Raw genomic sequence first — 16,077 nt, 5'->3', positions numbered from 1 at the left:
CTGAACTTGTGGTAGAAAATGTGTGCGAAATCAATTTTTGAAAACTTCACTATCCATCCATGGTCCTTTTTGGTTGTAATAATACACAGGAAGATGTTTAGCTGTGATATCCTTGCATACTTAGTTTTTATCAATCACTATTAGTTTCATTGTGTGGTTCCAAGAAGCATTATTGGTGCTCAGAATTGTAATGAGTTCATTAGATGACTTATATCCAGGAGCACAAAATTTGCTTTTAAAAATAAGTGTTCTGGTTGGCAGACATTTTCGTACTGTCTGCATTATAAATTTGATCTGGTGTGAAATTCTCTTCTTCCACAAATTACTGGAACTCTTGCCGGAAGTAATCAGCTGTCACAACATTTCAACTAAGCCACTCTCCTTGCACAGTAAGTTCATAAATCCCATGACATTGCTTGAATCTGGTTAGCCATCCATATGAGACATTAAATTCTCCCTCTAATCCTGGAGACTCATGAAAAAATTTAACTTTTTTGGCACACATCAAGCCAGAAACAATTATGCCTTCTGCTTGTTTTTGGTTAAGTCATTGCAAAGGATCAACATCTAATTCATCAGATGTAGATCTTTTCATGTTTCTTTACAGATGGTCCAACAACCAAAGAAATTAGGATCATCAGTGAACAAAATATCAACACCTTTAGAACAATGTTAAGTAAGGAAACCTGGAATGAAACCCTACAGGCCCAGAGTGTAAATGAAAAATATGATGCATTTATTTCAACAATTAAATACCATTTAATGTAGCATTTCCCAATGTAAAGAGACAAGAAAGGTTGCAATATCAAACACAGTGGATTACCAGTGAAATACTAGAACAGCAAAGGAAGCTGCAGGATCTGAGATGGATGGGCGAAGCTGAAAACTATAAAATGTTAAAAAAAGAAGTATAGAAAAACAATAAGAGAAGCAAAAGCAAGAGCAATTGACACCATCATAACGAACTCAAAAAACAAGGCAAAGGCAGCTTGGAACGCAATTAATGCTGAAAGAAAGGAAAAAGATGGGTCAAACAAAGAAGAAGGTATTAGGTCAATTAAAAATAGACAACACAGTGGTCACAGATGGTATGGAAATAGCAAGCATACTGAATAATAACTATATCAGTGTAGTAGAAAACTTAAAATTGGAAAGAAATAGTCAAAAACAGAAGAGTATTAAGGTATCAAAAGGATCATGCAGTACTGTGTTCTTAATACCAGTCATGGAAGATGAACTATGGAAAACTATACAGAAACTGAAGTCCAAGAAATCAGCTGGTGATGATGAAATATCAAATCATGTAATAAAGCTGGTAAGTGAGCAGATAATAACACCACTGCTTAACATAGCAAACTGTTCTTTCATAGATGGAATTTTTCCAGAAAAATTGAAGATAACGAAGGTGGTGCCAGTGTACAAGAAAGGGGATAGGGACAACCCCAACAACTACAAACAAGTTTCACTTATATCAGGTTTCTTGAAAATCCTAGAAATGCTTAAGTATGCCAGATTAGTTAACTATTTGGACAAACATAACATTCTCATACCCTCAACAACATGGTTTCAGAAAGGGTAAATCTACAGAAACAGCAATTGCCAGTCTAACAGAATACATTTTACAGCCCTTAGATGAAAAAAAGGTTGTCTCTGTAATGTGTCTGGATCTTTCAAAAGCTTTTGACACCATTGACCATGAAATGCTGATACAAAAATTAGGCAACTATGGCATTCGAGGGCAACCAGGTGAATGGATAAAATCATACTTGCGCAACCACAAGCAGTATGTATCATTGGGAAACTCATACCTGTCAGAAACCAAACCCATCAAATATGGAGTGCCGCAGGGTTCGATAATGGGGCCATTGTTATTTAATTGTTTGTTAATGATATAGGTGTTGAGGAGGAAGAAAAGAAAGTATTGTATGCTGGTGACATGACAATACTAAATACTGACCAAAATATGGAACAGCTTGAGAGAAGAGCATACATATCAGCAAATGTCACAGCTCAATGGCTGTTGGAAATGAACTGGTTATAAATCTAAAAAAGACTATGTATGCAGTGTTTATAAACAAGGAGAAGGCTGTATACAAGGATTTAGAGGTTGATGGAACAAGGCTGGAAGAAGTAGAATCTGCTAGATTCTTAGGTATTCTTGTGGATAAGGAACTGAAATGGAAAAAACATATTAATAATGTCTGTAAGAAACTGAGCTCTGTCATATTCTTAACGATGCAGTTATCACAGTATTCAGACAAGAACCTTCTGTGTACAGTGTATCATGGACTTTTCGAACCATACTTACAGTATGGAGTGACTGTGTGGGGAAACTCAAACAAACAAGAGACAAACCGAGTGTTCACATTCCAAAAATGCAATTAGGAGCATTTTAAGAAGAAAGACCTCTGAAACGTGCAGAAACTGTTTCAAGAAGTTAGATATCTTAAATTTTTCATCGTTGTATGTATACAAAAAATAATGTACATCACAAAAGGTAGGGAGGACTGGATTACAAATGCTAGTGTACACACACACAATACAAGAAAGGAGAATGAAGTGGACTGGCAATGCTAGAAAAAGGACCTCAGTACTCTGGTATCAGACTACTAAGAAGCCTGCCTAAAAACCTTCAAGATAGTGTACTTGACAATGACTTTCCAAAGAAACTTAAACACTATCTCATTGAAAAAGTGTTTTACAGTGTTGCAGAATACTTATGCCATTAAATTTGTATATATTGTTATTCATTATCAATGATGTAAAAATGTAAGCTAAAGGGGTAGAAAAATAAGTGATAATGAATGTTACTACTTTGACATGTCCTATATCACACATACATTTACTGTACACAGTGTAATCTTACAGGATTAAATAAAATTCAATTCAAAAACTAGAATCACATTTCCTGACAAAATGCTATACTTTCTGCTTTTTAATGTCCCAAACAGTCTGCTTTCCAATACCATAATCAGCAGTTATGTTTGCAGCAGTTTCCCCCTTCTCAAGTCTGACAATTGATTCTAATTTTTGTTTTAATGTCAACACGTTTCTTTCATTTCTCCATCATCTCTTTTACAAGTTCTTCTAAGATGCTTCACTGACACACACTGATAAAAATCAGAAAACTGAGTTTATTTTTGATTTACACAGAACAGGCTATCAATAACAATGGAAATGGTACTCTGTGCATGAATAATCCACGCAAAAATAATCGGGAGTACACTGTATGTGGATGAGCATTACCATTTAGCACACACATAATATTAGAACTGCGATCTGCCACCTACATCTCATTCTGTGTAAAACAGCAGAATATGACTCCAAGATTACCACTGTTACTACTGTACTGAGATATAAATGTGAAATCACTCAGGAAAAAACATTTCCCACATACATATAAATATTACTTCAGACATACTCAGTGACAATTTACCATTTAAAATGTTAGTATTAAATTATACAAAAAGTATGACACACATCAGTAATGAGATGGAGTGGACTTGGCAGTGGGACACATGAAAAATATCTTCAATAGCAGCATTTTTTAAAAGGGGGTGGGGGGCATGCACAAATGTAATCTTGACTCACTCAGTCATTCATCTGTTGTGTCCTCATCACAAAGAAGAATTTTCAGATATGTGAACAATCAAAAAATCTCAACTTTGTCATAGTGTTGAGAACCAAGAGAATGAATGGATGTATTCATAGTGGCCAACTTCAGTGGTACAACATTTAGAAAGTAATATAACAGCTGTTGTGACAGTGAAATCTGAGTTGATTCATCGCAAACACAAGCACTGCTAAAAGAGTTATAATTATGTATCATGGAATGCATTAATTGTAGCATATTGACAAAAAGAATGTGAAGTTCACATGCATAGTACACTGAGAATTATTCTCTTAAATGACTGTAAACAATTATCTGAATCCACAATTTTGGAAAACTAGCAATTTCTTTGGTGACGTACTTGCACATCATTACAAACATATTATTGCATAAGCACTAATACTGAAGGATGCAGTGATCTAGAAAACTGCTGCTTCAGGTTAGCTGCCTAGTGTAGGAAACTTACTTCTGAAGCCCTTCTATTTGGGTTAACAATGATTGCTTTGTACCCTCTCATTACCCAAATATTTGTCTTCAATATAATGCATTTTGGTCTCATATTTGTTGAACCACTTACCAAAGCCACAGGATTACTTTGCAAAAACTATGACGTTTGCTGACATTGCAAGTATAGTGATAAAGGACCAAAACACATTCATACCAGACCTATGCATTAACGTCCAGGAGCAGTACACACACACACACACATACACACACACACACACACACACAGAGTGAGAGAGTGAGAGACTGGCACACACAATTTTCGCAAGATGTGTGAATATCACTCCATTGATAATATGAAAAGGATGGATCGCTATTCACTATATAGAGAAGATGTTGAGTAGCAGTCAGGCATGATGAAAAGATTGCTATACATTTAAGATTTCAGCCAAAATATGTTCTTCTGAAGTAGAAAACACACATACATTCACAGAAGCAAAACTCACTCACACAACTACTGTTTGCGGCCGCTGAGTGACAAAATAGTTTATGATGCTAAAAACAGAAATCCTTTGAAATGCAGAATAATGAATACTTTCCATTTGACTACATGTTACAGTAGGGTTCCTTCCTGTTTCATTTGTGTATGGAGTGTAGGAAGACTGACTACTTAAGCGCCTCTGTGCATGCAATTATTAGTCTAGTCTTGTCTTTACAGTCCCTAAGGGAGCAAAACATAGGATGTTGTAGGATATTCCTCCGTTCCTCACTTAGTACGGCTGTTGAAAATTTGTAAGTAGGCCTTCACAGAGTATTTGACATTTATTTACAAGCATCCACCAGTTCAGGTTCTCAGAATCCTCCCATGGGTCAAAAAAATCTGTCATCATTTGTGTTGCCCTTCTTTATATATGTCCAACATCCCCAGTTAGGCCTATTTGGTAAGGGGCCCACACACTTGAACAGTATTTTAGGCTAGGTTAAATGTTTCAAATGGCTCTGAGCACTATGGGACTTAACATCTGTGGTCATCAGTCCCCTAGAACTTAGAACTACTTAAACCTAACTAACCTAAGGACATCACACACACCCATGCCCGAGGCAGGTTTCGAACCTGCGACCGTTGCGGTCATGCGGTTCCACACTGAAGCACCTAGAACCGCATGGCCACACCGGCCGGCAGGTTAGGTTACTTGAGCATTCTGTAAGCCATCTCCTAATGGATTAACAGAATTTTCCTTGTATCCGATCAGTCAACAGTAGTCTATCATCTTCTTTATCTGCAACTGAGCATATGTGATCATTTCATTTCACATCCCCACAAGTTCTTATGCCCAGGTATTTGCATAAATTAGCTGATTCTGAGTGTGACTCACTGATATGGTGGCCATAGGATACTCCATTTCTGTGTTTTGTTAAGTGCACATTTTATCTTACTAAGCATTTAAAGCAAATTACTAATCTTTACATTGCTTTGAAATATATCTAGATCTTACTGAATATTTGTGCAGCTATTTCAGATTACACTTTATAATGAAGTTCTGTCTGGAAAAAGCTAATTGTAGTATCTGAAAAAAATCTGAGTTATTTGGTTACATGTAAGGTCATTAATATATAATATAATTAGCAAGAGTCCCAACAAGGCTGAGAAAAAAAGAGACAATAAAAAATAAACTTATTAATAAAAGGCAGAGATTGATCAATGAATCTGTATGAACTAGCAAATTTTATGAATACATTTTGAGTACAGCAGAGAAATTGCAACAAAAATGCCAATATTATATGTAGCTATTATAGAAAAAAATATGCAGCAAGTACAGTGATGTTTTTACCACCCAGGGAGTCTGCGGTCAGGAAAAGGGTGCAAAAAATTTAAGAAAAAGAGACAACATGTATAAAGGAAGTACCCCTGTGTACTCAAAGAACATGCAAAAATATACAAGCACCGTTAAATAAGATAGTAAATAAGTCTTTCAGCTCAGAGTATTTAGAAGCCAAGTGTTTTGCCTCCACCAAAGAAAAATAATATAGAAAGTATGGAAATTACAAGCCCGTCTCTCTACTGACATCCTCAAAAATAATGAAATTCATTATGACAGACAGATTAATGAACTGCCTGAACAATTATAGCCTCTTTAATGAAGCACAATTTGGTTTCCAAGATAACAGAAAGATAGAAGCAGCCACATTACAATTTATAAGAGTGGTGGTCAGTGCCATAAACAAAAATACTGTGTCACATGCATTATTTTGAATTTGTCCAAAACTTGTGACTCTGTAACTCATAACAGTCAAAACTATAGTGAATTTACCTGTCTGTAATCTGAATTCAAGTTAACTGATTAATCGGTATTTCATTAGATATGCAGTGACCAAAACGTTCATTAAATAACTAACAGAAGAAAAGAGTCTACAATTCTCTGCCCTATATTGATACTCATTTTCTGTATCAGTTTTATCAGTGGTGTCTTCAAGCAGTTGTGGATTACTACTTCTGCAAATGATGTGTTAACTGGTTGAGTAAGGTGTCCTTAGACCTCCTGCAAATAATATTTAATTTCTATAAATTTCCATAAATAATTTCTATAAATATAATCCTACCCCCATGAACCATGGACCTTGCCGTTGGTGGGGAGGCTTGCGTGCCTCAGTGATACAGATGGCCGTACCGCAGGTGCAACCACAACGGAGGGGTATCTGTTGAGAGGCCAGACAAACGTGTGGTTCCTGAAGAGGGGCAGCAGCCTTTTCAGTAGTTGCAGGAGCAACAGTCTGGATGATTGACTGATCTGGCCTTGTAACACTAACCAAAACGGCCTTGCTCTGCTGGTACTGCGAACGGCTGAAAGCAAGGGGAAACTACAGCCGTAATTTTTCCCGAGGGCATGCAGCTTTACTGTATGGATAAATGATGATGGCGTCCTCTTGGGTAAAATATTCCAGAGGTAAAATAGTCCCCCATTCAGATCTCTGGGTGGGGCCTACTCAGGAGGACGTCGTTATGAGGGGAAAGAAAACTGGCATTCTACGGATCGGAGTGTGGAATGTCAGATCCCTTAATCAGGCAGGTAGGTTAGAAAATTTAAAAAGGGAAATGGATACGTTAAAGTTGGACATAGTGGGAATTAGTGAAGTTTGGTGGCAGGAGGAAGAAGACTTTTGGTCAGGTGAATACAGGGTTATAAATACAAAATCAAATAGGGGTAATGCAGGAGTAGGTTTAATAATGAATAAAAAAATAGGAGTTCGGGTAAGCTACTACAAACAGCATAGTGAACGCATTATTGTGGCCAAGATAGACATGAAGCCCACGTCTACCACAGTAGTACAAGTTTATATGCCAAGTAGCTCTGCAGATGACGAAGAGATTGGTGAAATGTATGATGAGATAAAAGAAATTATTCAGGTAGTAAAGGGAGACGAAAATTTAATAGTCATGGGTGACTGGAATTCGAGAGTAGGAAAAGGGAGAGAAGGAAACATAGTGGGTGAATATGGATTGGGGGAGAAAAATGAAAGAGGAAGCCGTCTGGTAGAATTTTGCACAGAGCATAACTTAACCATAGCTAACGCTTGGTTCAAGAATCATAAAAGAAGGTTGTTTACATGGAAGAATCCTGGAGATACTAGAAGGTATCAGATAGATTATATAATGGTAAGGCAGAGATTTAGGAACCAGGTTTTAAGTTGTAAGACATTTCCAGGGGCAGATGTGGACTCTGACCACAATCTATTGGTTATGCACTGTAGATTACAACTGAAGAAACTGCAAAAAGGTGGGAATTTAAGGAGATGGGTCCTGGATAAACTGACTAAACCAGAGGTTGTACAGAGTTTCAGGGAGAGCATAAGGGAACAATTGACAGGAATGGGGGAAAGAAATACAGTAGAAGAAGAATGGGTAGCTCTGAGGGATGAAGTGGCCAAGGCAGCAGAGGATCAAGTAGGTAAAAAGACAAGGGCTAGTAGAACTCCTTGGGTAACAGAAGAAATATTGAATTTAATTGATGAAAGGAGAAAATATAAAAACACAGTAAATGAAGCAGGCAAAAAGGAATACAAACGTCTCAAAAATGAGATCGACAGGAACTGCAAAATGGGTAAGCAGGGATGGCTAGAGGACAAATGTAAGGATGTAGAGGATTATCTCACTAGGGGTTAGATAGATACTGCCTACAGGAAAATTAAAGAGACCTTTGGAGAAAAGAGAGCCACTTGTATCAATATCAAGAGCTCAGATGGAAACCCAGTTCAAAGCAAAAAAGGGAAAGCAGAAAGGTGGAAGGAGTATATAGAGGGTCTATACAAGGGCGATGTACTCGAGGACAATATTATGGAAATGGAAGAGGATGTAGATGAAGATGAAATGGGAGATACGACACTGCGTGAAGAGTTTGACAGAGCACTGAAAGACCTGAGTCGAAACAAGGCCCCGGGAGTAGACAACATTCCATTGGAACTACTGACGGCCTTGGGAGAGCCAGTACTGACAAAACTCTTCCATCTGGTGAGCAAGATATATGAGACAGGTGAAATACCCTCAGACTTCAAGAAGAATATAATAATTCCAATCCCAAAGAAAGCAGGTGTTGACAGATGTGAAAATTACCAAACTATCAGTTTAATAAGTCATAGCTGCAAAATACTAACGCAAATTCTTTACAGACAAATGGAAAAACTGGTAGAAGCTGACCTCGGGGAAGATCAGTTTGGATTCCACAGAAATGTTGGAACACGTGAGGCAATACTGACCCTACAACTTATCTTAGAACCTAGATTAAGGAAAGGCAAAACTACATTTCTAGCATTTGTAGACTTAGAGAAAGCTTTTGACAATGTTGACTGGAATACTCTCTTTCAAATTCTAAAGGTGGCAGGGGTAAAATACAGGGAGCAAAAGGCTATTTGAAATTTGTACAGAAAGCAGACGGCAGTTATAAGAGTCGAGGAGCATGAAAGGGAAGCAGTGGTTGGGAAGGGAGTGAGACAGGGTTGCAGCCTGTCCCGATGTTATTCAATCTGTATATTGAGCAAGCAGTAAAGGAAACAAAAGAAAAATTCGGAGTAGGTATTAAAGTCCAAACTTTGAGGTTCGCCGATGACATTGTAATTCTGTCAGATACAGCAAAGGACTTGGAAGAGCAGTTGAACGGAATGGACAGTGTCTTGAAAGGAGGATATAAGATGAACATCAGCAAAAGCAAAACGAGGATAATGGAATGTAGTTGAATTAAGCCAGGTGATGCTGAGGGAATTAGGTTAGGAAATGAGACACTTAAAGTAGTAAAGGAGTTTTACTATTTGGAGAGCAAAATAACTGATGATGGTCGAAGTAGAGAGGATATAAAATGTAGACTGGCAATGGCAAGGAAAGCGTTTCTGAAGAAGAGAAATTTGTTAACATCGAGTATAGATTTAAGTGTCAGGAAGTTGTTTCTGAAAGTATTTGTATGGAGTGTAGCCATGTATGGAAGTGAAACATGGACAATAACTAGTTTGGACAAGAAGAGAATAGAAGCTTTAGAAATGTGGTGCTACAGAAGAATGCTGAAGATTAGATGGGTAGATCACATAATTAACGAGGAGGTATTGAATAGAATTGGGGAGAAGAGGAGTTTGTGGTACAACTTGACAAGAAGAAGGGACCGGTTGGTAGGACATGTTCTGAGGCATCAAGGGATCACAAATTTAGCATTGGAGGGCAGCGTGAAGGGTAAAAATTGTAGAGGGAGACCAAGAGATGAATACACTAAGCAGATTCAGAAGGGCGTAAGCTGCAGTAGGTACTGGGAGATGAAGAAGCTTGCACAGGATAGAGTAGCATGGAGAGCTGCATCAAACCAGTCTCAGCACTGAAGACAACAACAACATAAATATAATTCTAATAATTCCAATGACTTTATTGACTTTAAGTTATTTATTATCTCCTGTGTTTATTCTTCTGTCACAGAAAGTACCATACCATTGTTTCAACAAATGGTTTCTGTGTCTTTCTGTGTTCATCAGATTCATTTTTTTTTGCACTTAGTTTTTTCTCTGCTGTGGCAAAATACTCATTAAGGAAGTTAATTATATCATCTGCCCCAATCATGGTTTTTAGCTGCAGATAAGTTTGATTTTGTTTGGTGTCTGTGAGTTTGTCAGTACACAATTTGAATATACAGTTAGTCTGAGGCCTTGACTTTCATTTTTAATATTTTATATGAGATTTTGTTTCTAGTTCTTTGGCTACTTGAAGTGTTTGCTGCAGTAGGTTTTAAAGTTTTAATCATTACTTGTTTTATGTAAGCTGTACAATTTTTTTAGAGACTAATGGATCTTTTTTTATCTATGTCCCACATTTGCTTTTTCTTTTGCATGTGGTGTTTGTTATTGGACTTGTTTTGTGGAGATTGTAAGAAAAGCTGTTAACAAAATTGTTAATGAGAATAACAGGAGATTGGCCACTATTATTTTTGTATTTGAATTATTGTAACATTGAATTTTGAGACAGAATTGCTACCCTTTAGGGGAACGAAAGTGCTTAGTACGGCCAAAAGACACATATAAAAATAAAATCAAACTGAATCTTCTGTCGGTTCTTGGTAGAACTGGTGCTTTTCATTTATTATAAAATCAAACAATGGAATGTCCAGGTGTGAATAAAACACATAAAAGTACAAGTGATAACACTATCTTCGCTTTTGTAACTATTTTTTCCTTTGTTGGGGAGAACAGAGGGGTATTTTGGCTCAGGTGATAAAAGGAATGGCAGACAACTCAGACACCAGGATTAGAGGAACTAACTTTCCCTCCCTTCTCCCTAAGGAAGGAGCTAATAGTTATGAGAAATAGGATTGTGTTGTCAATTTTAATTTTATGTTTGTCTATAAACAGTATTAAACATTTTGAGCCTTAAGGTAAGCACTAGCCAGCACTTCTGTCTCATAATTAATTAGTTTTCTTGGTTGAATTTTTCTTTGCTACAGGTATTGTAATGTTGAATAATTGAGGCCCTGAATCATCGATAGGCACTCAGACAAGACCAAGAACGTTGCCAGTTTTCAGACAAATGCTCCTTCACATATACACAAACACACACACACACACACACACACACACACACATCAATAAAGCTACACTTCCCCAATGACACTGTGCTAGCATTGCAGGTTTGACTCACCCACTTCAGCTGCAGCAATGTCCACAGAGGATTTGTCTGGAAGCTAGCAAGTTCTCAGTCTGGCCTACGTGCCTATTAACTAGTGAGTACCTCAACTGAGTTTGTTTACTCCTTAAATAATTTCTATTTGACCAAACACTTACCATACCCTATTGTAATACTGTATTTTTACAGGCACATCTTGGCTTGTGGTCACATTTGCAATGCTGGGAAAATTAGCCATTACTGCATCATATGGCACAATATATATCTTCACAGCAGAGCAGTTTCCAACTGTGGTTCGCAATGTAGCATTGGGAGCTAGTTCAACATGTGCTCGCATGGGGGGCATGACTGCTCCATACATCAATGTTTTGGTAAGAGCATCACACGCATACATACATACACTCACACACACACACACACACACACACACACACACACACACACACACACACATGTGCAATACCTAAAACAGTTTAGTGAAGTAAAGTGTAAGCACACATGGAATATATAATCCTTAGGTTTTATGTGGTAAAAGTTCAGAACATTGACAGGTATTCCAATGATAAATGTCACGGTGGCATTTGATATAGAGAAGGTCCAAGGGACACTATGGAACTTGAGAAACATATCATTTTATTTTTGTCTTCCTTTCCTTTACCCACTTCTCTGCAGAGTTCGGCATCATAGTGATTGTGGATGGTCAGATACTCTTCGGGTGCCACCACCCCCTCGTGGGATGGAATCTGTGCACCCCATCCGTCTGCATCTACAGTAAATCTCATGCTCAAGTGTGAGAACATTTTTCTAAATGTTTGTGTAGCATGTATGAGAGGTAAGGTGTGGGTCCAGTCCAGTATTTACCTAGTAGGGTCTGGTGAGTAGCCAAAAATCAATTAAGGCTGGCTGGCTCACCATCCCTCAATGTTAATCCATGAGGATGATTCAAAACAGGGCACACTCACCTCACCAAATCCTGGTAGTTGTGCGTTAAAGCACTCATCCAGGTGAGTTGGACTTGACAAACAAATAACACAGACTACTTATTTTTAATGTAGCTTAGTTTTTACTGTATAAAAAGTAGTTAGTATTTTTGTATACAAGTTCATTTGTTATATTTCTGTTTTAGATTTCCGAAGATGGAAATAACTCCAACACATGTCATGCATACTTTGTGATTGATAAAGTCATTCTTCACATGTTGTATGACTTTTTATGCAACCTAGCCACTTCTCTATGCATATATAACACAAACTTAATAACAATTCGTAAAATAAGGGAAATTCAACCACTCATGTATAATGGGCAGATGTGTGGAGTATAAAAACATGTAGCTCCGTTGATACTAGCTTTTGAATTCTTGCACTTTTCTAGTAAAGGCACACATTCACATACACAACCACAGACACATATCCACATACTCCTGTAACCATGGAAGTGTGCATTCAGGTGGCTGTGTGATGATGTGTGTGTGTGTGTGTGTGTGTGTGTGTGTGTGTGTGTGTGTGTGTGTGTGTGTGTGTATACTTTTACTAGAAAAAGTGTAAAGTGTGATCAGTGTTTCCTGTTATGTGATTCTATGTTCAACACATCAATCCACAATAAGTGAGTGATTGCCTTTCCCTTGGTTTATGTATTTAACACAGACATAATCTACAGAAAAATGTTCTGTAGAATAGGAATCAGAATTTTATTGTTTCATTAGACAGAAATGTGAATCACTGATTTAAAGTACATGAGGCTCTTCAGATACAAACAATAAATTATTTTTTGTTACCGTATTTTTAAACATAACAAATATAATTGAAATGTGTTGTCCATAATATTTTCTTACTAAAATTAATATTTAATTTACTGTTGCCAGCACAAGTTGTCCACATTAGTCTCTGAAGCGCCTGGTATCATCAATTGGAAATTCTTTTACTGAATAACAAAATTTATTTTCAATGATAGAGTGTAATTTTCTTTGTAGTCAGTGCTAAATCCTTGCTGTGGTAGTTTCTCCCTTTCAGTTTGTTACAGATTTTCATTGGCACACACTGCAGAGTCTAGGAATAAAGTTAAAATCTAGAGGTCAGATATGAAATTTTCATCATTTTTTTGATTGTTGAAACAGATTCCCCATAAAATAATTCTGAATTCTGAGGCACGAAGGTGCATGTTTCATAAATATGAAGACTGGAATTTCTCTCTAGATATTGGTCAGAATAGATTCCTAGGTGTTAGTTCATGCTCTTCTTCCAACTGCTGTCCAGTGGTAATTAGTTTAGTCTGTGGATCAATGTTCACCTCATTTTGACCCAATGTGTCTTCTGGGACTTAGGTCTGCTGTATTGTACAGTAGAATAGCTCTCTCAATATCATCAGATAATCACATAAAGAGTGCCTCAGGGCTCAGGTCTGGGACCCTGCTTTTTATTATTTTTGTTAATCTTGTACCTCTTTGTACAGAATATTGTACATTGACCATCCTTGTGATGGCATTATGATACTTATCGATAATTCATTAGACAAACTTCATGTGTCATTCAATAAGGTTTTTAGGGTTATTGTGGACTGGGTTGACATAAAAGATCTTTCTGTTAATTACAGTAAAACAAACTGAATCCAGTTTCAAAAAATCTCTAAAGATTCAGAAATAGGAGAAAATTATTTTATTCATAGCTGTTATTTCTTGGCAACTCTAGAACATATTTGAGGATGACATTCACTTGTCAAATATATTTGCAACTGATGACTGAGTTTTAATCTGAAATATGAGAAAAACTAAAGACAAGCAGATAGTTAGAGCCACATGCAGGAATCTTTTTAAGAAACTTGGAATTCTTACATCCGCTGCGCAATACACAGCTATTACAAATGATTGAAGCGATTTAATAAATTCACTGTAGCTCCATTCATTGACATGTGGTCACGACACACTACAGATACGTAGAAAAACTCATAAAGTTTTGTTCGGCTGAAGCCGCACTTCAGGTTTCTGCCGCCAGAGCGCTCAAGAGCGCAGTGAGACAAAATGGCGACAGGAGCCGAGAAAGCGTATGTCGTGCTTGAAATGCACTCACATCAGTCAGTCATAACAGTGCAACGACACTTCAGGACGAATTTCAACAAAGATCAACCAACTGCTAACTCCATTCGGCGATGGTATGTGCAGTTTAAAGCTTCTGGATGCCTCTGTAAGGGGAAATCAACGGGTCGGCCTGCAGTGAGCGAAGAAATGGTTGAACGCATGCGGGCAAGTTTCACGTGTAGCCCGCGGAAGTCGACAAATAAAGCAAGCAGGGAGCTAAACGTACCACAGCCGACAGTTTGGAAAATCTTACGGAAAAGGCTAAAGCAGAAGCCTTACCGTTTACAATTGCTACAAGCCCTGACACCCGATGACAATGTCAAACGCTTTGAATTTTCGGCGCGGTTGCAACGGCTCATGGAAGAGGATGTGTTCAGTGCGAAACTTGTTTTCAGTGATGAAGCAACATTTTTTCTTAATGGTGAAGTGAACAGACACAATGTGCAAATCTGGGCGGTAGAGAATCCTCACGCATTCGTGCAGCAAATTCGCAATTCACCAAAAGTTAACGTGTTTTGTGCAATCTCACAGTTTAAAGTTTACGGCCCCTTTTTCTTCTGCGAAAAAAACGTTACAGGACACGCGTATCTGGACATGCTGGAATATTGGCTCATGCCACAACTGGAGATCGACAGCGCCGACTTCGTCTTTCAACAGGATGGTGCTCCACCGCACTTCCATCATGATGTTCGACATTTCTTAAACAGGAAATTGGAAAACTGATGGATCGGTCGTGGTGGAGATCATGATCAGCAATTCATGTCATGGCCTCCGTGCTCTCCCGACTTAACCCCATGCGATTTCTTTCTGTGGGGTTATGTGAAAGATTCAGTGTTTAAACTTCCTCTACCAAGAAACGTGCCAGAACTGCGACCTCGCATCAACGATGCTTTCGAACTCATTGATGGGGACATGCTGCGCCGAGTGTGGGAGGAACTTGATTATCGGCTTGATGTCTGCTGAATCACTAAAGGGGCACATATCGAACATTTGTGAATGCCTAAAATAACTTTTTGAGTTTTTGTATGTGTGTGCGAAGCATTGTGAAAATATCTCAAATAACAAAGTTATTGTAGAGCTGTGAAATCGCTTCAATCATTTGTAATAACCCTGTATATATTCTCTTTGATGTGCTTCATAAGGAAAGAAAAACTCAATTTTTAAACTGCACAGTGTGGTACAGAAAGGAGTCCATTTCACTGGCTGTAAGGTTTTTAACACCCTCCCTTGAAGAATTAAGTGTTTAGTAGAAGATGAGTTCCTGTTTAAAAAAATCTTTAAGGCAGTTCCTATTACAAGGATCATTTTGAACAATAGAAGAATAACTGAACTACAGTTTTTAGCATTTCTTGTTTTGTTAAATGCTAATATATGCCCAAATCTATGTTTGTAATCCTGACTATTCTCTATTGTAAACACATATTTTGCTATATTTATTTTCTGTAACATTTATTATTTTGTAATAGTTATTTATCTCTCAAAATTGATTTTCTTTAGTAGAACCTAAGTTACTGTTGCTGGACAGTAGTAGAGGAGACACTGTTGATAGCCCCTTGGTTCATCTGTGCAGCCAGTTCCCAACAGTTGCATTTGCATATCTGTTTACGCGTACTCATCTCTGCGGCCATTATCTATGAAATCATTTTCTTTTGTTTTTATGTGCTACCATAGATTTATGACACATTCCGTATCCTGCAATATTGTCACAACATGGATCACTGGAACAAGAAATAAATAAATTTAAAAAAAATAAAATAAAATACAAGATACAGGTCATCTGCATCCAGTCCAATGATTTGGAAACAA

The 16,077-nt window shown here is 37.5% G+C and overlaps 1 protein-coding gene across 2 annotated transcripts in view; it reads left to right on the top strand.

Annotated features, from left to right (window-relative positions):
- Positions 1 to 16,077, top strand: part of LOC124785238 (organic cation transporter protein-like) — a 164,722-nt gene that overhangs the window by 141,262 nt on the left and 7,383 nt on the right. For both annotated transcript variants that reach the window (XM_047254165.1, XM_047254164.1), the window contains one exon: positions 11,391 to 11,572. In XM_047254165.1, the coding sequence (XP_047110121.1) occupies positions 11,391 to 11,572 (182 nt within the window). The remainder of the gene's footprint in view (positions 1 to 11,390; positions 11,573 to 16,077) is intronic.

This window comes from Schistocerca piceifrons, chromosome 1, assembly GCF_021461385.2.
Source record: "Schistocerca piceifrons isolate TAMUIC-IGC-003096 chromosome 1, iqSchPice1.1, whole genome shotgun sequence".
Classification (NCBI taxonomy): Eukaryota; Metazoa; Arthropoda; class Insecta; order Orthoptera; family Acrididae; genus Schistocerca; species Schistocerca piceifrons.
Note: the sequence above shows the minus strand (reverse complement) of the source record. Positions and strands in the feature narration are given on the sequence as shown.